Here is a 24455-nt window from a genome sequence, read left to right as displayed (position 1 = left end):
TTTTTAGTATTTCAAAAATACCTTAGGATTAATATTTCTTATTAACAGAAATTTCAAACAACTGTGAAAATAATGACACAATAATTAAATCAAATGCAAGTTTAATCAATGACTTCCAAACCATTAAATTGAGAAGTGGAGATTATTGTCTTGTTTCTTATTTCAAAGATTTTAAAAATATTTTTTTATGTAAAGCTGTAAAAAGTTGTGTAATTGATGGTTATGAAATGCATAATACGCCTATTATTTTGAAGACTTTGGAAAGTGAAGGTCAGTTATGAAAATTCGTACATTGTATCAAAAATTTAATTTATTTTTAAAATTAATATAATCTATATATAAAGAAAAGTTACTTTAGCAATAATCAACGTAGAGCCAAACCTATTTGAGTTATCAAATTGAAATGTTGAGGATGGATTAATATTATAATGTCTAGTTCTACTAAGAAAGGATTTTTCAAAATGTTGATTTTAAAGGGTTGAAATCAACAAAAATAAATTGTTTACGGACAAATTGTATGTCTATAAACATATTTTACAGCACGGAGACCTGCGGGTTTCCATAGAAACATGCAACAATAACTTTTTGTCTGTCCAACTATGTGTTTGATCAGCATGTAGACATGAATTGTTTTGAGAAGTAAAATTCTACAATCTATCTTTATTTATCTATGTATATAAAAATAAATCCCTATTTCCCTTAGTCGAGGCATTACGCTTATCGCTTATCATTTCATCTATCTTCTATCTATGATTTAAAACAGTTAATATATCATTTCTTTGTGCCAATTTCACAGTGTAATCAATCGGAAGATAAATGAAAAATTTTATATTGATTTTTTTGCTAAGTGTTTGTTCAACAGTCCGTGCCTCACAATATGTGTATAGGTATACAATTTGCATGTTTATTATAATTAATGATTAATTTTCCGCTCATCTTAATTTTTTAGTAGAACTGGGTATTTTTTAAAAATTTTTGGTTGCCATTGGTTAATCAGGTAGATCGAGTTAACTCGATATACTATTTTGTAACCTTGATTCACTTGATATACTATCAATCAATATGCAATCAAATTACAAGAATATCAAAAACTATGTTCATTACAACTTCTATTGAAATATTGTTTCTTATAGATCGTATAATAAAAATAAATCCAGTCATCGGAGATATTGTCAAAGTGTATTCACATTCGTTTGGTGATTTTTATAGAGCTAAAATTTTAAATATTGAAAATAAAGATTTCTATGTTTCTTATATTGATTTTGGAAATATAGAGAAAGTTCATTCTGCTGATATATTTGAACTTTCAGATGAATTGAAAAAAGAGGTATATCAAAAAAATTATGATATTAATGTGCTTAAATCAAATTAAAATTATTTTACTTATAGACTATATTACCCACTTCAGTATCTATTGAAGTTCCGTCAAATGCCCAAATAACAGATGAAATTCAAAAGTTCTTCACAAACTTAATAGATAATAGTGTAGTTCTATGTATTGTAAGTAATTCATTATTTGAGAACCTATTATTAAACTATTTTGTTAATTAAAACTTTATTTTAGGAAAACAAAAAACAAAATATTGATAGTTCAGAAAATATAATTCTAAAAGAATTAAAGTCTGGTAATTTGGTAAACACTGAAGTATTGAAATTACTACCTGGTGGAATGACACCTATCAAAAATTGTGAAAATTCTACTTTAACACATTTTGAAGATGTTAAATGTACATATGTCACCAAAGTTCATAATTTAGAAAATGTAGAAACATTAAAGGAAACAATAGATAGTAGTACTGGTTAGTGTTCTAAATTAAATATGCTTAAATATTTTAAACGATTCAAAATGTATAATAACTGCTTACTCCAAATAGTTTTTTGGTGTACTGAAAATGTGTCAATATTAATGTATTAATACCTTAACCTTGAACCACCTGATGAAGACTCAAAGTACACTGCTAAAATAATTCTGTATAAAATTATATAAAACCATGACCTAGCTGTCCAGCTTGGCGTTGCCCAAATATATTTTTAATAAATGTATACCATTTATATTACATGCACATTGGACATAACTTTATCCTGACCAATATTTTCCGTCCTCTATACAATGACCATTCTTGTTTTTGGTAGGCTTATAATATTCTACCACTATGTTTATAAAGATTTAATTTTAATTGTAATACTAATAATGTTGATTAAAAAATCTAGTCATTTGTATCCCTTAACTTAAGCTTAAATAGAAAATATGGCTTAAAATTAATTTAAAATCTTAAAAATAATACAGTTTGTTTAATTTATAGCTGAGAATGTTGAATTAAAAACTGAAGAACACCAAAAATCACCAGATGTTATTGACGACAAAGTCAAGCTTGTGCCCCTTAAGAATAGAGAAATAGTTCGTCTAAGGTATTTTTATGATTCAAATTCTATATTTGTTTCTCGAGGTTCTGAAGAAGATCTGTTTAATGATGTAACTGAAAGAACATTTAAAGATACATGTAAGTTTCAATAACTAATAATTTCAACATAATTATTTTGAACAGCGTTAAAAAGAATTATAAATTATAATATAACCTATAAATATTGAAATGTACCATAAAATAACTTATTATATTTAGAAATTAATTTACTCCACAAAATATTGAAATTTAAAATAAATGAAAAAAATAAACTAAGAGTTCAATAAATATTTTAAAACCAAACATTTTTTTCTAAAAATTAGATTTGTAATCTGGCTGTTATGAAATTTTCCTAAAGAATTGCAGTATTCAGAAATTTAAAATTGCATATTGTATTTTGAGTTAAAGGGTTTGAATTTATACACACATTTTTTTTTAAATATTGAGTAGAACAAAAGTTACCCATTCAATTTTTCAGGTCATTCTTTTAGACCTTATACAACAATATATGTAAAAAAATCCCCACAAATATTTATTTTAAAAGACAGTATTAATTTTCTACGATTAATATATTTGAATCACAGCAAAATATCAAAAATTGCTAGAAGGTAAATTGTTATTTTGTGGGTGCCATCTAATTTCATAAAGATTAATTTCAAGTTATTGTCTATTTCTACCATTTATTTCCTTTTCATAGTGTTTATAACTTGAAAATATAAACAAATATAAAAAAAAAACAGTATTTTGTAATTGAAATAATACTAACCATTTTAGATTCTGAGCGATGAATGTATTGATTTTACAATGATGTTTGTTTTGTTTTTTTGTTGCTTCACCTTTTGGGACAGTAAATGTGCTTCAAATATTTATCTTCAACAGCATTTTTTCTGCTCAGAAAGTGAATCTACTTTGAGGAGTCAAAAGTATAAAATTCCCTATAGTTTTCCAAAGCGACCGGAAAAACAAACAAAAAATGAAGGAAAAACTAGAATTCTTACCAAAAACTGATTTTGGTTTTTAATGTAACTCTATAAAATAATAATGTAAAAATCACGAAAATTAGCAAATTATTTTGTCAGATATTCATGAACAATTTTCCTTTTATATTTAAGATTTTCAAATGTAATACAAAATTCCTTATATGAAGCTTGTCTAAGTTTATCAAATAAAAATGTCTACCGAAAAGTCATATATCCGGATAATAAAATTTTTTTATAGTAATTTTAAGTTCAAACTTAGATGAAATTACACATCAACACCAAAAATAATAATTTCAGTCAATTTGTTATAATTTGGTTCCAAAACCGTCCTATTTTACATAAGTATATATAATATTTTTCAGGCATCACTGTTAATTTTAAAATAATATTCATTCAACTTACCGTCTTCCTATAAATAATAAGTAATTTTTCTTTTTTTTTTTCTTTTTCGGTTTTTAAAGGCCATTGAGGCCCATTACCGCAACACAAACTTGCTTCCATCTGTCTCTGTCTTGTGCTATTGTTTCTCCATCTCGTATTCCGATCTCTGCTAAGTTCTTCTCCACTTTGTCGATCCACCTTTGTTTCGGCCTGCCAAGTGGTCTTTTCCCCTGGGGTTTCCATTTTAAAACTTCTTTCATAAGACCATTTGACCTCCACACATGACCGGCCCATGCCATTCTCTTATTTTTTAATACTGCTACTATGTCTTGCTCTTTATATAACTGTTGTATTTCTATATTGTTTCTTTTCTCATATTGTTGTGTCATGTTATTTATTTTTGGCCCAAATATTCTTCTTAATATTCTTCTTTCGAGTTTTGCTAATTTTTCTTCGTCTCCTTTAGTCTTTGGCCATGTTTCACACGCATATAGAAGGACTGGTCTGATAATTACCTTGTATATTTTAATTTTTGATTTGAGTGATACCTGTTTTGATTTTAGTATACTCGTTACTCCGTAATAGCATTTATTTGCTGCAGTTAGTCTTATTTTAATTTCATCGTGATTATTATTTTTGCTATTTATTGTAACACCCAGGTATTTAAAATTTTGCACTCTTTCAAATTTATAATTCTCAACTTCTAAATTTTCCTCGTGATTTTCTCGCCTAGATATTACCATATATTTGGTTTTCCCTTCGTTTATTTGTAATCCAATGTCTTTGCTGTTTATTATTAGTTCTTTGGTTCCTGCTTTGACTTCTTGACTGTCTGATCCCAATATGATAATATCATCTGCGTACGCTAGTACTCCGCATTGTCTTCTGTTCTCTTCCAAGTTTACCCCATCATATTTTTTTTGAGTTTTTCTAACTACCATTTCTAAAGCTATATTAAAGAGTATTGGGGATAGGGCATCTCCCTGTCGAAGTCCTGTCTTAATTTCAAATTAATCTGATATAATATGCTGATTGAATCTAACTTTACATCTGGTTTTATTCATACATAATTTGATCATTTTCACTATCTTAGCTGGTATCCCAAAGGTTATAAGTGTGTCCCATAATACTTTCTCTATTAATTGAATCATAAGCCTGTTTATAGTCAATGAATAGTAGATGTAGATCATTGTCGAATTCATAGTGTTTCTCAACTAGTTGTTTAACAGTGAAAATGTGATCTATGGTGGATTTACCACTCATAAAATCACATTGGTAGTCCCCAATGATATCTTTTATGTAAGGTTTTATTCTGTTTAGTATGAGACCTGACAATACTTTGTACATTGTATTTAGCAACTATATTCCTCGGTAATTTTGGTATCTTGATCTGTCTCCCTTTTTATAAATTGGACATATTATTGCTTGTTGCCATTCTTTTGGTATTTCTTCTTTATGCCATACATCTCTGATTAATTTCCCTACTTCTCTTATTAGTTCCTCACCACCATACTTTAAGAGTTCTGAAGCTAAGCCATCTTCACCTGGCGATTTATTGTTTTTAAGTGTGTTTATGATCATTCTAACTTCGTCGTCCGTTGGTTCTACATCTTCAGGTTCTGCTGTATAGTACTCAATTTGTGCATGGTCTTGGTGCGTTTGTGGGTTGAGTAGTTCCTCGAACATTTTCCCAAACTGTTTTGCAATTTCTTCTCCTTCTGTTACAAGTTCTCCATTTTCTTCTTTCATTATTTCTGTTCTGGGGTTATACCCCGTTTTTAATTTTTTTGTTTGTTTGAAGAAGAGTTTCGGGTTCGTCCTGTTGTCTTCAATCTGTTTTATTCTTTCCTTTTCCCATAATCGTTTTTCCCTTCTTATTTTACGTTTAGCTTCTCTAAGCTTCTGGGCAAAATTGTTATTGTTTTCTGTGTTTGGGTTTGTAAGCATCAATGATCTCGCTTTATCCCTTTCTACAATTGCACTTTGACACTTATTGTTAAACCATTTATGCTTTTGTACTTTTTTCTTTTTTCCTAGGTGTTCCAAAGCAGTTGTTTTTATTATTCCCTCTAATTTTTTCCAACGGGTTTCAATATTTTCTGCCTCTATTCCGTCCTTTAATTTGTTCTTTAGTTTATTTCTGTATTCTTTTAACATTTCAGAGTTTTTTATGTCATCTATATCAACTTTTTCTTCTATTATTATTCTTTTTCTCCATTTACGAGGTAGTTTAATTTGTATTTTAGCTTTAACTAAGAAATGATCTGACTGAGCAGACACTCCACGATGGCTCTTGACATCTTCTATAATATTGTTTATCTTCATATCTGTCATGATATGATCAATTTGGTTTTTGGTACTACCTCCGGGTGAGACCCATGTTTCTTTATGGATGTTTTTGTGTGGGAAACACGTGCTACTTGTCCTTAGTCCTTTAGAGATTGCAAAGTTAATTAGTCTGTTTCCATTTTCATTAGAATGAGTATTGAGGCTTTCTTTCCCTATTGTTGGTCTGTACATTTCTTCTTTTCCTATTTTAGCGTTGAAATCTCCAAGGATAATCTTCGGTTGGCTTTTGGCAATTGATTCGAATATCGTGTTCAGGTCTTCATAAAAAGCTTCTTTCTCGTCTTGTTGCTTGTCTTCTGTAGGTGCATAGCCATTTATCAGTATTAAATTCATATGTTTACATTCAACTTGGATATAACATAGTCTTTCATTATACGGCTCAAATCTTTTTATGTATGGTAAGTATTCATTGTTAACAATAAATCCTACTCCTCGCTCATGTCTTTGTCCACCACTATAAAAGATAGTATGTTTCTTTGATTTTAAATTTCCTTCTCCTGTCCATCTAACTTCTTGAATTGCTGCTATTGCAATTCCATATCGTTCTAAATTAGTTTCTACAACTGTTAGTGCGCCCGCTTTGTTCAGCGATTGCACATTCCAGGTTCCGAGATTAAACTTATCCAAATAATTTTTCATCCGAGGCTTGGTTTTGTGTTGTTCTGGAACCCATAATTTTTTCCTGTGTGAGGTGGTTAGCCTCACGCCAAACCCCCATTAATGGAGGGCCCAACGGGTTGGGGGATTTCTCCCCTCTCTTTGCTGGAATCGTTCGCCTGGAACTTTCCACCAGCAAGGGGCTATTGCGATACTTTAGTACCGGGCGATGGGAGCGCCAATTTCCCTACGCCTAAAATAAGTAATTACCAAACAAAATATTCTAGACATACATAACGTCTCCGCTTAGAATTGTTTTTATGCAATGATATATTAGTGAATTCCAATTTAATACTATCCATTTCAGCGATCTTCTAGACACCTAATGTATAGCAGAGCGACATCCACTTACTCTTACTTAGATAAATTATGTAATTGTTTTTTTTTATAAGACATATTATATGAAACTTTCTTGAAACTATGATTCATGAAAAACTTAAAATTTTTAAAAATTATATAAAAACTTAAATAATGGTACCATCAATTTAAAATTGTTTAAAATGTGTAACATAAAAATATTTTATTTGGAATCCTTGAATTTCATAATACAAATTTAATTTATATACTACTCTGTTCTTTTTATCTGCGTTGTATTTTATTAGCAAATGCTATAGAATTTGAGTCTTAATTAAAAGTAATTACAAATTATTATATTATAGGGATTTCATAATTAGTTATCTTTGTAACAAGATATTGTTTTCAATTACTGACATTTACTGTAGATAGTACTTTTGGGTATTTTATTATCAACAATTCTACTTTAAAAATTCATAATATAATCATTTTTTAAATATTTTTTGTCAAACCACTAATTCAAATCTTTTTTAATTGTCAGTATAAAAATATCCCTTTTCATCCAATCCAACCATTGCTGGAAATGTCTTCTCCTTGATCATTTTTGTGTTTCTGATCAAGACATTTATTTTAAGTTTTTTGCTGGCTAGCCAAACATGGCCAGCCCACTTCAATTGTTTCACTTCCAAGAAAAATTTAATATTTTGCTTGTTATATAACTTTTCCAGATTATCGTTTTATCACCTCATATTCCCTATTTTGTTTCTAACAGGTTTGTGAATTTTTTATAATACTTTTCAAAGGTAAGTAGCTTATCTTCGTCCAATCGTGTTGTGGACCATGTCTCATACAGTTTCTCTTGTGTAGTTTTTGACAGTATTCTGTAGAACTGACTCCTAGCGTCTTGTTCACAGCATTATGGGCTTTGTTTTCATAACTTATTTTTAGTTGGGTTTCATAATGCATGTTATTTTTGTGTTTTTATTGATTTATTTAAACTCATACACTTGTTGAAATGACATATTAGTGTATGTATATAGTTCTTCATTTCCTTTTAAAACTAATATTTTTTTTATCATTGTAGCAAAAAGTAAAAAGTTAAACATTCAAATGGGAGATATTGTTAAAGCAATGTTTGAAGGTGGTATGTATAGAGCAGAAATACTTAAGCAAATTGATGAAAACCATTTCTATATTTCTTTTATTGATTTTGGAAATGATGAAACAGTTAATGCTGATGAAATCTATGAATTGCCCGAAGAATTGAAAAAGGTTGTTATTTTATAATATTATATTGTTTTATTTGGGGAATTAAATTTTATATAAGAACACTATTATTTTTTTTTCAAATTATATGTTATAATACATTTATGTTATCATTTATATATTTTTTAGATTCCTGGTTTGTGCATAAAAATTGGTATTAAAGGTTCACTAGTAGTTGATAAAACCAATGATTTAGTATCAAAGTATCTAGAAGAGTTAGAAAGTCAACTTTTGTATATTGTAAGTATTAATGAACTTAATTGATAATTCTATCTGTTACCTCTGACAGACAAAGATTGAAATGATAGCTGGTGCTCAGTGATTATAGTTTATGAAGTGCCTTGTACATCATTTATCCGTGACATCGACACAACGTTTCTATCTATAGAACATATTTCTTCAATAAAAATCTTACCCTTACATGTCTACTTATCACTTAATGTATAAATACTATTAGTTAAAACAATTTAATATTTTTCATATTATTTGGTGTTGTTTTTCTCTCACAAAATATGCACAGTTGAGCAAACACTTGCGAGAAGAACCAATTTGTTGTTGTTACCCTGTTAGCTTTTGATATTAGATTAAACTCTGGTATAATATCAAAAGAATATATTATATATTTTTATAACTTTTAATTGAATTAAGAGTAAAAAAACTAATATAAAATTTTCATTACATGCCAAAACTTAATATATCTTATAAAAACCAAAACACAAACACATATTATGTTCTTATTTTTAAATTTGATTGTAGGTCAATTTATTATTAAATTAAATTTCATAACACAAAATTGGTTCTGCTGAACTCAAATTTACTATGTTGTATGTTTTACTGTCATTGAAAAATAGTTTTTTGTTATTAAATTATAAATTAACATATGATTATTGGTAAATTTAATTATTTTAGGAATATGACGAAGAAAACCCAAATGGATTAAAAGAAGCTAGTTTAAGAAGAAATAATAATTCTGATGTTTTTGATGAATTATATAAAATTTTGGAGGAGTCAATTGATACTAAAGGTATGTCTTGACATAATCTGACATTTAATTGTTTCTATCATAAATAACATGTCCGCTATACAGTATTAAATTACCTTTAAATACATAAAAAATACAAATTTGTATTTATGTTACCTATTTTTTTTTTTTTTTTATAAAGTGATAAAGTGTGTCTTGGGGTCACAAATGTGTGATTCCCTCCTCATGTGCTTATTCCTATTAATTGTCTGTAAATGTATTATTATTATTAGGGCTCGGATGTTTATGTACTTTAAACTATTGTAATATGCATGTATTTATGTACCAAAAAATTACGAAATATGCTCTAAAAATTATAAAATATGCATTTTTAGTCAATAAAAACACCAAAATGTGCACAATAAAATGTATTACAATTCATAAAACAAAAATATTTTATTTTTATTACCCAGTAGTTATTTTTATATATTATTTTTTTTACTAGAATTTAAAATACATTTTTTAAATTAACATAGTGTTTTATTTACTTTAATTTATATTATTAATTATTATTTATTACATTATTAGCGTTACACTGTGCTACTATAGATTTTTTAATTTGCTCAAATTTGTAACTGCATCTGTTATCGGTAAGTAAGTTTTTGTAGCGTGTAAAACTTTGTTCTACCTCAACCAATGTTATTGGAGCATATTTGAAAAATGCAAGATCCTCAACCTTCAAATCTTCTTAAATTCCTTCCACAGTATCAACTTCACCGGAATGTATTTTTGAAATTTGTACCAAAGTCTTAAATCCTTTATTTTTTTCAATTACGTTCTGAAATTTGTCGTAAATTTCTTTTCCTACTTTTCCATTAGCCATTTTGAGGGTTTCTCTTAAATTATTGACAACTTCAATTGATTTAAACAAAGTCAGTCCTGATGATTCTAATTTAGTGTTGTCTGCTGAAATTTTGTAGTTCGTTAATTTAAATTGTTTATTTAAAAAAATGTAATAAAATAAGCAATTTTGTTTTTAAAATCCCAAAATATGCAATTAAAATACAAAACCATTAAATATGCAAAAATATGCAAAATAAAAACAGTATTATTTGATTCAGTAAAATATAAATACAATTTGTATCCAGGTTAGCATTAAATTAAAAAATAGAACAAATAGAAAAAAATATGCAATTTCATAAACATCTGAGCCCTAATTATTACTTATTGTACTATGAATAGATCGTAATTTTCAAATAAATTCAAATAAATATATTTTAAAAAAATGTGTCTTAAATATTGTATTATTGATCCTTATGAAATTGTTTTACATCTGTTCAATAAATCAACTGTATTTAAGGTGATTGGATATTGTGATTTTCTTTGTGATTGCCTTTGTCTAACAAACATGCGACATAGAATTTTAGCGTGTTCTTTACCAAACATACCGATTGATATAGTAAAGTGATAAGAATTCAGAAAACAGATTTGAATTTGGCATTAGTCTACTTGAAATCAATATTCCCGCACATTTTATTTTTTGATTTCAACTTCTCCAAAAATTATAACATGAACATTTTTAAATTAATTTATTTGTACGTAATGTTTTTAGGAATGGGGATAATATCATAAATGTGGGAAAGTTGATCTCAAGTAGTCTTGATGACAAGTTTGAATCGGTTTGTAGAATTCTGATCGTTTCAATAGATCAGTTGGTATGTTTGGCAAAAAACATGTTTAAAATCCTATTTCTCACATGTGTGTTAGACAAATACAGAAAATCGCGATATTGAATACTCTTAATTGTGTACAGCATAAATATAATTTTTAATTAGGTTATGCTATGTAATATTATTAATTTTTTTTTTTTGATTTGTAGAAGAATCTATTGAAAAACCACACAGTACTACTAAAAACAAGACAGAGTTGATATACTCACCTGAACTAGAAGTCATATCAGATATTGAACTGAGAACTGGTGATACTGTTTTTTGTACTCATTTTGAAGATTTTAACCACCTATACCTTTGTAAAGGTTCTAAAAATAATACTATACCAGACAATTTTAGTGTAATTATAAATTCTAATATGGAAAATGGTAATTATAGTATTTACAATTCCATAAATTATTTTAGATATTAAAATTAAAACAGATGCAAATTATTTTAGATTTTGGACGATGTTACTAAATATTCTTAGAAAATAATAATGGACAACAATATCTATACTATGACACATTTCTGATATCGATATTGTTTTATATCGTTTGGGAATATCAAAATTAAAATTGTTTTATTTTGTTTGTCGGTCCTAGCCAATAGATTTAACAAATTGTATTGTACTATGTTATAAATAATATTATCTGTTGGCCAATAACGTTTTTGGTATACGTGTTCTAGGGAAATGTAAATTAGTAATAATTTATTACATTTGTTGACTATTAACTTATCACTATATTTTCAATTCAATATTAGAAAAATCGAAACCATCGATACACAAAATTATATCCATTGCTCATCACTTTTAGAAATAGAGGCCTATCTCTACTAAGAATCATATTTGTATGCAACAATTTACCAGATTTATCAAACTCAACCCATCCATTACAGTATTACCTACTTAATTTATGAGATGGCAATTTATGGAAAACTTGAAACTATTATATAGCGTAACGACTTATTTCTGAAATTCCAGTTTAATTGATTCACTCCTTTTGACTCATTGACTGATTATATTGATGCATGCTTGAATATAAGAAACAGTTAATGAGGTTTGCCCTCTTAACAGTTAACTACTTCATCAGTGTTAAATGAATAATAAAAATTATACTCTCCATTTTAGATTCTAAGCTGAGTAATGAATTTATTTATTTAACAATGATGTGTTTTTTATTTTTTTGTCCGTGTACATGATTAGTAGTGAAAATAATGCTTAATGTTGTAATTTTCAACTTAAGCATCTTTCCCGGTAGGAAAGTGAATCTAGTTGGTACATTCAGGAGGTTAAATTTTAGTAGTTATCAAAAGCGCTAGGAAAAACTAAAAAAAATGAGGAAAATCTGGAATTTTTATTCAAAATTTGTCTTCGATAAAACAATATTAGTTTTTGGTAAAACTCTTAAAAAAATAACTTCTAAACATTTTTTCAATTACTTTTCAAAGTTTATGCATTATACTAAAATAATAGTCATAAAGAATCTTATTATTAGATGGGTAGAAGTCTATAAACCTTATGTTTGATATTATGAACAATTTACAGAAATCGACTCCTTGTATCCTTCAATTGTTTAAATATGAAGTGTTCAGCATATCTAAAATAAAATAAATAAATACAATACTTATTGTATATCTTGTAAGACTGCATTTATCACTGAGTAAAAATTCTTGAACCCACTCAATTATATTAGTAAAAATTAAAAAGCAACACAGTACGGATATAAGATCTTAATATCTTTCTAAACAATTAGAATTTTTATTTTTATTAAATCGAATTAAAATATTAGATTATGAATGAATATGGTCTCAACTTGACAATGTATGTATCGATCAATTATAATTTATACAGATTATTGAGTGCGTTGTGATTTGTATAATACTGTAAACTTATAAATGTATTATTTATATATAACATTAAATAGTATTTTATTTATTTTAGGTATTATTCTTAAAGAGAATCCTAAGTATAAGGATATAGTAAGAGTGAAATTTGAAGAAAAAATTTTCCGCGCTCAAGTTCTTGGTAAATGTGAAAGGAAGTATTCTGTATTCTTAATGGATATTGGAAAAATTATAGATGTGCTTGATAATAATATCTTTGAACTTCCAAATAGTTTAAAAAATGTAACACATTAATTTTAAAGTTAATTTATTATTTTCGTATTAATTTATATAATAATTTGTGCATTGATGTATTTGTTTATAGATTCCTGGTTTAGCTCTTAAGGTTGGTCTTAAAGGTACAACAGGTTTTAGTATAACTACAACTGTTAAAGATTATTTTTATAGTTTGTGGAAAAATGATCCAGTTCCATTAATTTTAGTAAGTTACCTTATTTTTTCTTTGTTTAATTTTACTTAATGTAAAATGTACCCAAATTATTTAATTGTAATTGTAATTTTACTAATATAATAAAATGTTAAACTATTCTAGTCGATATGGCATTTCTTGATATATTTTTTTAACGAGTTAACTTTTTAAGCATATTGTGACTGAATAGCTTTCCTCTGAAGAATATACTTTTACTTTTCAATTGTTCAATAACTTAAACTAATCTATATTATGAGATATATTATTGAAAATCATGGTCATAAGTTTCCAACTTTTTCAACAAATTTAACAATCAAGTAGATAATAACTTTTAAAATTAAAAATTAGTGTTTGAAATCCACTGATTTTAAAATAAATATTTAAACAAATGCAATTTAAAAACCAAATCAATTAAAATATTAGTTTGGATTATTTCTTGAGTTGAAGCAATTGTAACAAGGTACATATATGCAAATGTTAACTGTTGATCTGTATTATTATTAAGCTTATAATTTATTTTAAATGTTAGTTATATATTAGTTCCCAAGTACTTTTCTGCTGTGCCAATTACTAATTACACCTATATACGCAATAAGGGAAAATAGATGTATCATTAGAAAGGTTAGTTGAGTAGTTTTGCATAAAAAAAATGTATCCATCACCACAGTAAAATATATGTATATGTAATGCTACAGTAAATGTTTTTAATGGATCGATTGTATGAATTTATTATCTGTTGTCAATTTGAAACTATTCACATAATATTGTAGTTGTATTTATAAAATACTAAGATTTCACAAGAAATATATTTTTGACAAAATACTAATTATGTGACCTACTCTGATATTAAACATTAGGGTAAATTTTTGAATTCCCAATATGTCAATCCACTCCTGACAATTATATTTTGGTGTACAATTTACGGTAAACTGGAGTTGTTGCTTAAGAGTGATATTTCCACCCACAATTGTAACCTACACATTTAATATAATTTAAATTTGATAAAAATATTATTTTGTAGGTACTTAGAATATAACTATATCTATAACTATCTCATATAATTTTAAAACTAATTTATTTCATATAGATAGTTGTGTATACTGATATTTTAACTTAACTCTAAATAATGATTGTTACTTCTCTGAATATATGTGAAATTTATTTAATTAAAAATATGACATGTATTATATTTTTTTTAATAGAGGTGTGATGAAGATAATTTCAATTATTTAAATGAAGTAAGTTTAATAAAACAAAGTAGTGGACAAGATGTAGTAGATGATTTAGTCAAAATATATAGTTCATCTGAAAACGTGTCAAATAAACCTAAACTGGCTACATCTAATTCTCAAGTAACAAAAAGTAATGGTAAGATAATATTATTACTATATACACATATTTTTTGTGTAATATATAATATAATATACAGACATAATTATTATTTTTGATTTATGTAATTAAATTATAAGTTTGTTGGTTTTCCACTTATTTGCCTTATTTTTCTGCTTCAATAATTTATTAATAATTAGACAGTAAAATAAAATAGTTGTTTTGTTATTTTAAAGAAATTGTTTATGTATTTAAGATTTATTATATTTTTATCTATTTACTTTTGTATCTTAATGTATTATGTTCATGTTGTATCTTTCAATTGCATTCAAAATTATTAATAAAATAATAAAATGTATATTAAAATTTTCAGGTTCTAATATTGAGTGGCAAAGTGGAGATCTCGTTGAATTTTTATTTGGAAATAATGTTGACAATATTAATGTTAGAAAAATCAAATCATATGAAGAATTTAAAAATGTCTTGGACCAACTAAAAAGAGAAAATAGTAAGGTTCAATTTTCTGTTAAATTTATTATTTTTAAAACTAAAAAAAAATTCTGAGATAATAAATTTTCCAAGAAGACCACAAGTGCTTCAAGTAATTTAGTAAACTAAGACTTAAGTTAAAAGGGTGTGCATAATATCAAGGGTAACATTTAAGTTTTTCTAACCATCCTTCTGAGGCCTTGAAATCTATAATGCTAAGTTGTTGAGCTAAATGTTCAGCTTAAGTTTTCAAAATAAGCCCAGATATAGTTACATTATTACAACATTGTTTTTGGAACCAAATCAACATAGCCTGATCAAATTCTTCAAATTTCGGTTTTCTTATTCTTTTACAAGAGCTTCCTTCTGTTTCATCCTGCAATATTATTTTCTTATTTTTCCAAATAGTATCAACGACAGTGAATGTGCTGAATCCAAAACGTCTCCCAACATCACTTTTTTTTCAACTTTTTCATTTGCACGTATTAAAGCAATTTTTTGATCAACACACTGTTTTTCTTTTACTTGCCACGACCAATGTTTGCACATTATTGTGATCATGAGCTTAATGTTAGACAAATGAACATATTTTAATTCAATTATAACCGTATATTACAATGATAAATGTAGATAATGAAAGAATATAGTCATAAAAAATTTCTTTTATAATTTAACAGCAAGTAAATTGTATTATGAAAGATAAAATATTGTTTCTTTATTGAGAGTAACTGGTACGCTATAGAGAATGAATTGACTAATGAGTTAAAAAGCAAACCCACCATTATTATGTTATGTTAACGTTATAAGGAATCATTCGTTGTCTATAGTTTTGTTATAAAGATTATTCACTGCGTTTGTATAATTAAACATTATTTGCAACTGGCTTAATTTAGTTCAGACTTAAGATTGGTTATGATTTTATGAATTATATTTATTATTTTATATATTTTATTATAAAATAAAGATTTAATTGTTATTAATATTTGGGGTTTTTAGTCTGTAAATTTTATAAATATTAAACTTTTTTTTTTTATGAATATACTGACTTTTTTTTATAGCCGAAAATTTCAAACCAGTAGCTGCCAAGACTAATGATGTTGTTGCAATATATTCTACAAGACATGAGGGTATTTATAGAGCTAAAGTCAAGATCCCATGTTATGATAATACTAATATGGTTAAATGTTTTTTAATTGATATTGGTCATGTTGATTTGATCCCAACTAAAAATATATTTGCATTACCTAACTATGTTTCATTAAATAAAGTAAGTATAAAAATCTAATAATATTAATACTTATGAAAATTAATTAATTTAAATGGTCTAACATATTTCATTATAATAATTACAATGATATTTTTTTAGATACCAATAATGGTTCGTAGAGTTGTGCTTACCGGTTTAAACAAGATCTTAAATGCTAAGATAGCACAATATCTATCTACATTAAAAGGGAAAACATATATTATGGTATGTTTATTTTAAGAGTGTACCAGCACTATATTTTTAGTAATTAAAAACTATATTTTATATTCACAGGAATATAATAAAAAATCTGAACTATTTCATAACCAAGAAGTTGTATTAAAAGAATTACAAAGCAATGTGTCTCTGAATGATGAAGTACAGAAGTTATTTTCTAATGATTCTACTTCTAGGGAGACGTTATCTCAGCAGCGAAGATTAGAAAGAAAAATCAGTAATAATTTACTATGTTTTTTTTAAAAATTAAATTATGATATTCATGATTGTCAATTTTGAATTAGTCATGCCGGAGACAAAAGAAAGCCCATTGGAGAAACCATCCCATCCTATTAAGAGTGGTTCATCTGTTTTCATAACTAATTTTGAGAACTTCAATTCAATTTTTATTCGTGATGCGTCATATGAATTTATTGAAAACTTTAATGCATTCAATAAACAGATGTTAAAATATTTTAGAAATGGTATATACAGGCACTAAATAACTTATTTGACAAGTATATATATTTAGTAAGTGTATATTAAAATTTTTTAGCTAATAATAACATCCCCAAAGAAATGTTGAAAATTGGTGATAAAGTATGTGTAAAGTCATTATTAAATGTGGTTATGCATTCTCGTGCTCAAATTACCAATATAATTGATAATGAATATAATGTTTTTTACCTGGATTATGGGAATACAGAAATAGTAAATGCTGAAGACATAATGGATTTACCAAAAGAATTAGAAAAGGTATTTATAATTAGTATTTTAAAGATATTATTAAAATATATGTTAATTAATCTCTTTTAGTTAAAAATCTATTTCGTTCCTGTGAATGTAGGATTTTAAGGGTATGTATTTGTGGTATTTATTTTGTTCAATTTTTAACTTATTAAGTTATTGCAATACATCATAAAAATTGTTGCCCCCAGAAATCACTGATTTCTATATGTCACCCGATTTTTAAATACTTTACATGAGGATCTGTGATTGGGGGAACAAAGAATCTTGTGAGGTATATTATTTTTAATTAAAATAACAATTTAAAAATTGAGTGACATCAAAATAGAGATGTATTTAATATTGTAGTAAGCTTAAAGTTGAATGAGATTGGTATCATTAGCCCTAAAAAATGCCATTTTTACAAGACTCAAAATAGTTTTATAAACCCACTCACTAATATGTGACTATATTAAGATGGGTAAAAGGGTTTATTCTGAACCTAATCTATTTGTGTTAAATATTTAAATTTTAAATCCATGTTTTTTTTAGTTTCAAAATTTTGTCATAAAAGTTCAACTTCAAAACATGCCACCATTGAAAACAAAAAACGAAATTCAACTTATCAAGAATTATTTCAAAAAAACTTTCATCACACCCAATGCAACACTTTCTATTGTAAGTATATTAAAATGAATAGTTATAAACAAGCGTAATGTTATACTATAATAAATGTTTATGTAATTTGGTAAATGCATTTAGCAGACTATTATAATTTTGTGAAGACTAGTACTAAAAAATCATTTTTTAATGAATAATGATATCTCATTTATCTTATTCAACATTTCTGAAACCGTTAATTCTTGATAACATTAACATAGGTACATAGTGCAAGTCATTTTTGACAATACCCTATGAATGTATAAAATTATACTAAGATTTTTTTTTTTTGCAATATTTACAATCTATACAACAAGTAGTACAATAAGTAAATTTGATAAGGTAGTATAATACATGACTTGAATTACTTGAGGGGTGAAAACCGTCCATCAACAGTACCTCCTAATAATGGTGGGTTCTCAATGGAGACCGTTTTTTTTTCTATTGTGTTAGGCAAGGGTGTCTCTTGGCCATTTTCTTTTTAACCTTGAGGGTTGCTGGGGATGGTTAAAGAGAACATGTGAGAAATGAGAAGGTTTTGGTTTAGGTGTAGTTCGGAGTGAAACTTTTTGTAGTGATGAGATGAGTTGCTAATTCATTGACAGTTGAGATTTGTAGATCCTTATGTAGTGTAGTGCGTTGTTAGTCATATACCAGGGGGCTCCAGTTATTTGTCTAAGACATATGGATTGAATTATACTAAGATTTAAAAACAAAAAATTTCTTTATACTGGAACTTTATAGAAATGAAAATGCATTTTGATCATTTATTTTATGGCCAATTTTCTAGAACATGCACCACTGTTTTATTTTGCTACCAGTCATTTTAAAAGCGATTTTTTTCAAAATATTAAAAAAAAATGATCAGATTGTATTAACCATAAATCTAAACAATAAATACAACAATCCATATTCTTGTCTTATGGTCTACTATACACTTGTCATCTACTGAGTTGACAATGATGAAGATTGAACTTTAACATCAAAGTCTACTTCTATTTTAATAATACAATATGAGATAATCAGTTATAGTTTAGTTAGTGGTTTATACATGTTACTTTATGTTATTTTGTTTTAACGTTACGTTAGCCAACAATTTTAATTATTTCATGAGAAAAAAGTTAAGCAGTAGCTTAACAATTCAGATTCAATAAGTTCAATGGATAATTTCGATTTTCAAGCACTAGTGGGATACAGTAGTAGCAGTCTGTTACCCTTACCTGTAACTGTGTATACCATATCACAGATTGTATAAAATAATTTTTTATTATTGGTGAGAGTTGTGTCTGTATAAATAATATTTTACTGAGCATCATGTTACATGAAATTATATTTTATAAATAAAATTCATTAAATAATACTTATGCTTAAATTGTACATAATTAAAAATAGTAGGTTGAAAAGTAATTATGCCACTCATAAATCCCTTAAAAAAACAATTCCTCCTTGGCGATGATACACCTCATCCCTCTAAATGTATCAGACTTTCTATGTAAAATTGCTTATAATAGTTCAGATGATTCACATAATTCCTAGGAAATTTTTTATAGTATAACTATTCATAATGAGAAATATGGTAATGTGATAAATAATGCATTTTGGTCATTGGCTTAAGAGGCTGTCAGCTCAATATTTGTTTTCTCTCTTACACTCACGCGATATAGATAAAACACTTCAACCTAAAATCATTTTTCATGATTTTTGAGTAACCTTAGAATGAAATCACCTATTACAAAAATTGTAGATAATATTTTTGTGGGTATGACGTATTGGTTTTATATTTTATTATTATTTGACTTAGTATTCAACTTACAAAAAAAAAAAATGAAAATTGAAATGATATTTAAATTGTTTTGAGACAATATTAAGACACATCATCAATATGTTATTCCCTTTAAAATATTAATCATTATCGATTTTGTAACCGGTGATTTTACTTTAAGATTATTCTAGGACATAAAAAAAATGATTTGCGTTTTGTCTATGTTGTGCATGGGCCAGAGTAAGTATACCAACAGTGTGCTGACATCAACAAGTATTAACATTTTCCAGTAAATGTAGATATGTGTGCAGTGTGGTACGATGGTCACACAGCTGGCCATGACGCTTGCAGTCATTGGTTCATACCTGACACAGTGCAAAAAATACTATTTCATAGTCTCTCCCTCACCTTTGTTCCAATTGCTCTACTCTTCTCTGCTAAACCTACTCCACTAGGAGTGACGTCCACACATGTGAAAATTCTCTTCAGAAGGAGGTAGCAGTGTGCTAAATATACTCCAACTGTCTTAAATGAAATTACATTATTAATAATTTCTATGAACTTACATGAAAAAAAAAATGTAGATTTTTTTCTGAATAATCATCATTGACACTATGATACTTAAAAAATTGTGTGATTAATTGTGGGCCCATATTTTGTACAGTTGAAATAATTATGGAAGCATAAATTATAACACTCATAACCATAATGAGGGACCATTCAAGGAACGCTACACCCTCCTGCATTTTCAAAATGCTCATAACTGCATTTAAAATTTAAAAAAAAACCTATGCTATTTGATAGATAATATTCTTACTTTTAAAGTTGTTAAAAGGCCAATTCACTCTAAAATTTAACATAACAGAGTTAAATAGATTATTCAAAACATTCAATTTATTATGTTATGGGTTTGTAACACAGATATAACACATGCGCATGTGGATGTGTGTCCACTTAACAAAATTAGTTTAATCATCATATACAATTTATATCTATAATTTTCTGTAGTTAATTTCATTGAAATATTAAGTGTTAAACATCTTGGTTAGTATTGAATCATAAAAATATGTTCAGTTTTATAGTATTTATTATTTTTCAAATTTGTTATTTTTATCATTAATGTTCTGTATAAAACTATGAACTATGTTTCAATTTATATTAATTTTAATATTTGTTTTTATTTGGTAGGAATTTAATGAGTTTAATCCAAAAGGCCTTGATGATGTCATTTTGAGGACAGAATATTATAATAAGGATATTGTTGAGGATATCAGGAGCTTACTAAATGCACCACCATTGAATATTAAAATAACAGGTACAAATTTGGTATAGTTATGGTTTACATGGTATTTTTAATTTTATAATTTATGTGTAAGAATACAATTTTCTAATTAATAATTACAGTCTTTTGTTTTAATTGTGGCTTTATAGAGCTATTATATAGAGTACATTCTTAAATAAATGTATTATAATCTTAAATCTTTCACTAAAAATATGATTAAAATGTAGTTATTGATTTTATTTTATTTTTATTAGTTATTGATATAATTATTAAAATACTTCACCAGATTTAATAACAATTTTTTTATTAAAAATATGTTTTAAGGCCAAAATAAAAGTACAGAACAACAAACTTCATCTCATGGCATGTTTCCCTACTCAGCACGAAGATTATAATAATTTTTAGCAAATTATTATTAAATATATTATTATGTACCATATCTTAACAGCTTTTTTTTAATTTGTATGTTATTCTAAAAGAAAGACGCTTTTATTTTTTACATTTTTATTCATTAATGATTTTATAATTTAGTTATTAAAGGGTTAATAATTTGTTGTTTTTATACATTTTAATAAAAGAAGATCAAAGGAGCTTTTTTGATCTTACAATAACTTGTTTTTGTTTAGAAAATATTTCTTGTAAAAGTACGATTATCTCAAACATTTATTGTAACCCTTATTACAATATACTATTGAATATAGATTTTAGAGATCAGAAAGTTTTTTTTTTGAAAACACTAATGGTCAATACTTATTACTTATTAGTTATTAACATACAGTTATTTAATAATATATTTTTTTTTTTAACAATAATTTTTTGATATTTTGCTAAATTAAATTAAGTTATATATTTCTAAAATTTTCAAAAAATTTAAAACTGGTGTTCACTTCTTTTCCGGGTCTCGAGATTTCGAATAATTGCTCAGGTAAGTTATTTTCTTTTCCAAAGTCTTCTTATTTTGGATACACGTCAAAATATTGCGGCAATATTGTGGTAAAAATATCGCAAAAGTAAATATGTCGTTGGTACAAAAATATCGCAATAACTTGATTTTCTTGAGAAAATTAATTAAATTTGATAACATTTCTTGTTGATAAAATTGAGATTCGAGTAAAGTTTCAAAGGCGGACACTACATCATTTTCTGGAATATAAGCAAGTGCAGCTTGTTTTCTCAAATTAAAAGCAAAATCGGAATCGTTTGAATATTTGGACTGTATTTGTTGCCAAATACTTTGACATAAATGAAAAAACAGCCCTTTATATCGACAGAAGAAAATACACATTTTGCAGCATTCATCATTGCACCCTTTTCAAAATCGAACATAATAGATTTTGGACTGAGTAGGTAAGTTGATGTAAGGTTTTTAATTGCGTTTATAAGTCTCTTCTTTCTTATTTGGTAGTAATATATATGCAGTTGGTACGACATTTGAATAACTAACTCCGTGTATCGTGTAAAGTTGATGAAAAATATGAGATACATTTAATTAACTTATTAATACAACGAAAACCGACATCGACATATTATGTCTATAAATGATGAATCGATTATATATTACATGTACTTAATAATATAATAGTTGTTATAACGCCGAAGCTTTGCCACGTTGGCTTTGTATTTTTATTGAACAAGGATTGCAATTAGATAAGAATTCAGAATCAAAATATAAGGAATAAAAAAATAGTATTCAATAGTAAAAAAATGTATTTAAAATACTGTACAAATTCTTCTAAAATAAAAGTAGGTATTTAAAAATAAGTACTTATAAGGAAATATATTTGAATACTTTTACTCAAATAAGTACCTACCAGCTCACAACACTGATCATATACATTATAACCAAATAATTATAGTATATATAATATATTTAATAAAATATTTATCTTAGATATTTATTATTACTTAGATAAACCTGTATCGAAAATTTACAATGGCAGAACATTCAGAATCAGTACTTGGAAACAATACGTTTTATTACTTATTACGCGACTAAACACGTGAAGTTTGATCTTTGATGTGGTATTGTGGCAATAGAATACTTGAGATTGGATAATCTATAAATGATCCTGGTTGTCAGTGGGTGTAATAATGAAATGCAATTAACAAGGAGAGCTTATAACCATATTGTGTGTGTATACTCATAGGTATACCTATAAGCCTTAAAAAATCCTAATATCATATCTACACATTGTTTTTTACACCTATTACATTAAAGTCTGTATTGGATAAAATTGTAAGCATGGTTAACTACATAAAATCGCGTCTATTACAATCACGCCTATTTAAAAAACTGTGAATCAATGGAAGCTCAGCACGTATGTTTACTTTTACATTGTGAAGTAAGATGGTTATCGCGAGGTAAAGTTCTAAATCGAATTCTGGAACTTAAGAATGAATTGTTAATGTTTTTTCAAAACGAAGGTAACACTGTTTTTATATCTTTTCTTACAGACGATATTTGGTGTGTTAAAATGGCATATTTAGCTGATATTTTTAATTATTTAAATAGCGTAAATGCTGGTATGCAAGGTAAAAACGAAAATATTCTTACACCCACGGATAAACTATTAACAATTAAAAAAAATATATCTTTTTGGAGAACGCGTATAATTCAAAAAAATACGGTAGACATGTTTCCTTCAATTAAAAATAATAATGAAATAATTCCTATTATAACAGAACATTTAGCATTATTAGAAGAAAAAATCAAGAAATACTTTCCTGAATTGAATATTGAAAAGTATGATTGGATACGAAATCCATTTTCTACCATCAACACGTCAAGTTATGAATTTACGTTAGAAGAAGAGGAAGAATTCATAACGCTAACAACAGATCGAACTCTAAAAATAAAATTTTCCGAAATAACAGTAGAAGAATTTTGGATTTCAGTTCAAACCGAATTTAAAAAAATTTCTGAAAAAGCAATTTCAATATTATTACAGTTTTCAACATCATACTTATGTGAGCTTGGATTTTCAACACTGACGAATATCAAAACAAAGAAACGAGAAAGGCTGACAAATATTGAAGAGGAAATGAGAGTAGCAATATCGTACATACGGCCAGATATTGAAAATATCTGTAAAAATCATCAGGCACAAATATCTCATACAAAGTATTCAATTTCAAATTTTTAAATTTTTTTTAACTCTTTTTATTATTTTATTATTTTTTAGTGACTAACACTAACATGTATGGCATGCAAACAATTTTATGCTATACATTCATTGTTTAATATATTTAAAAATTAAAAATGTATGTACTACTATTTTATTTTACAGTTGTGTTCCTCGAAAATCTTGTAAAATGTTAAGTGTTCCGTCATTCGAAAAAGGTTAAGAACCACTGGTGTAGAGTGTAAGTATATAATCAACCTAACATGTAGGGTTAGACTATTTTATGTAATTTAACTCCCAGAAATAT

At 26.6% G+C, this 24455-nt stretch overlaps 2 protein-coding genes across 8 annotated transcripts in view; both read left to right on the top strand.

The window, feature by feature from the left end:
• Positions 1-21509, top strand: part of LOC111032328 (tudor domain-containing protein 6-like) — a 32181-nt gene extending 10672 nt beyond the window's left edge. For all 5 annotated transcript variants that reach the window (XM_022312605.1, XM_022312604.1, XM_022312606.1 and 2 more), the window contains 21 exons: positions 49-270; positions 1134-1327; positions 1390-1500; positions 1565-1799; positions 2304-2501; positions 8148-8335; positions 8459-8569; positions 9239-9353; positions 11170-11388; positions 12945-13129; positions 13212-13328; positions 14519-14684; positions 15019-15153; positions 16193-16401; positions 16501-16605; positions 16675-16834; positions 16902-17081; positions 17153-17352; positions 17875-18000; positions 20933-21059; positions 21351-21509. In XM_022312605.1, coding sequence (XP_022168297.1) covers positions 49-270; positions 1134-1327; positions 1390-1500; positions 1565-1799; positions 2304-2501; positions 8148-8335; positions 8459-8569; positions 9239-9353; positions 11170-11388; positions 12945-13129; positions 13212-13328; positions 14519-14684; positions 15019-15153; positions 16193-16401; positions 16501-16605; positions 16675-16834; positions 16902-17081; positions 17153-17352; positions 17875-18000; positions 20933-21059; positions 21351-21421 — 3374 coding nt within the window. In that variant the 3' untranslated portion in view covers positions 21422-21509. The remainder of the gene's footprint in view (positions 1-48; positions 271-1133; positions 1328-1389; positions 1501-1564; positions 1800-2303; positions 2502-8147; positions 8336-8458; positions 8570-9238; positions 9354-11169; positions 11389-12944; positions 13130-13211; positions 13329-14518; positions 14685-15018; positions 15154-16192; positions 16402-16500; positions 16606-16674; positions 16835-16901; positions 17082-17152; positions 17353-17874; positions 18001-20932; positions 21060-21350) is intronic.
• Positions 21510-22271: 762 nt separating this feature from the next.
• LOC111032391 (zinc finger BED domain-containing protein 5-like) lies at positions 22272-24407 on the top strand. Of its 3 annotated transcripts, none has more exons than XM_022312694.1 (3): positions 22272-22373; positions 22936-24147; positions 24314-24407. In XM_022312694.1, the coding sequence occupies exons 2-3, from the start codon at positions 23330-23332 to the stop codon at positions 24369-24371; spliced, it is 876 nt and encodes a 291-aa protein (XP_022168386.1). In that variant the 5' UTR covers positions 22272-22373; positions 22936-23329; the 3' UTR covers positions 24372-24407. The 3 variants fall into 3 exon arrangements, with proteins under 3 accessions (XP_022168386.1, XP_022168387.1, XP_022168388.1); XM_022312695.1 differs by lacking the exon at positions 22272-22373 and having other exon boundaries at positions 22847-23157; positions 23245-24147; XM_022312696.1 differs by lacking the exon at positions 22272-22373 and having other exon boundaries at positions 22847-23387; positions 23481-24147.
• The last annotated feature ends 48 nt before the right edge of the window (positions 24408-24455 follow it).

The sequence above is a fragment of the Myzus persicae genome, unplaced genomic scaffold, assembly GCF_001856785.1.
Source record: "Myzus persicae strain clone G006 unplaced genomic scaffold, MPER_G0061.0, whole genome shotgun sequence".
NCBI lineage: Eukaryota > Metazoa > Arthropoda > Insecta > Hemiptera > Aphididae > Myzus > Myzus persicae.
The sequence above is the reverse complement of the archived record's forward strand: the minus strand, read 5'-3'. Positions and strand labels throughout refer to the sequence as shown.

Excerpts from the sequence above, each read along its gene's own strand:
- LOC111032391 (XM_022312694.1), top strand. The coding sequence starts at position 23,330 with ATGGAAGCTCAGCACGTATGTTTACTTTTACATTGTGAAGTAAGATGG. Across the intron at positions 24,148-24,313 it reads GCACAAATATCTCATACAAA|TTGTGTTCCTCGAAAATCTT; the intron begins GTATTCAATTTC and ends TTTATTTTACAG.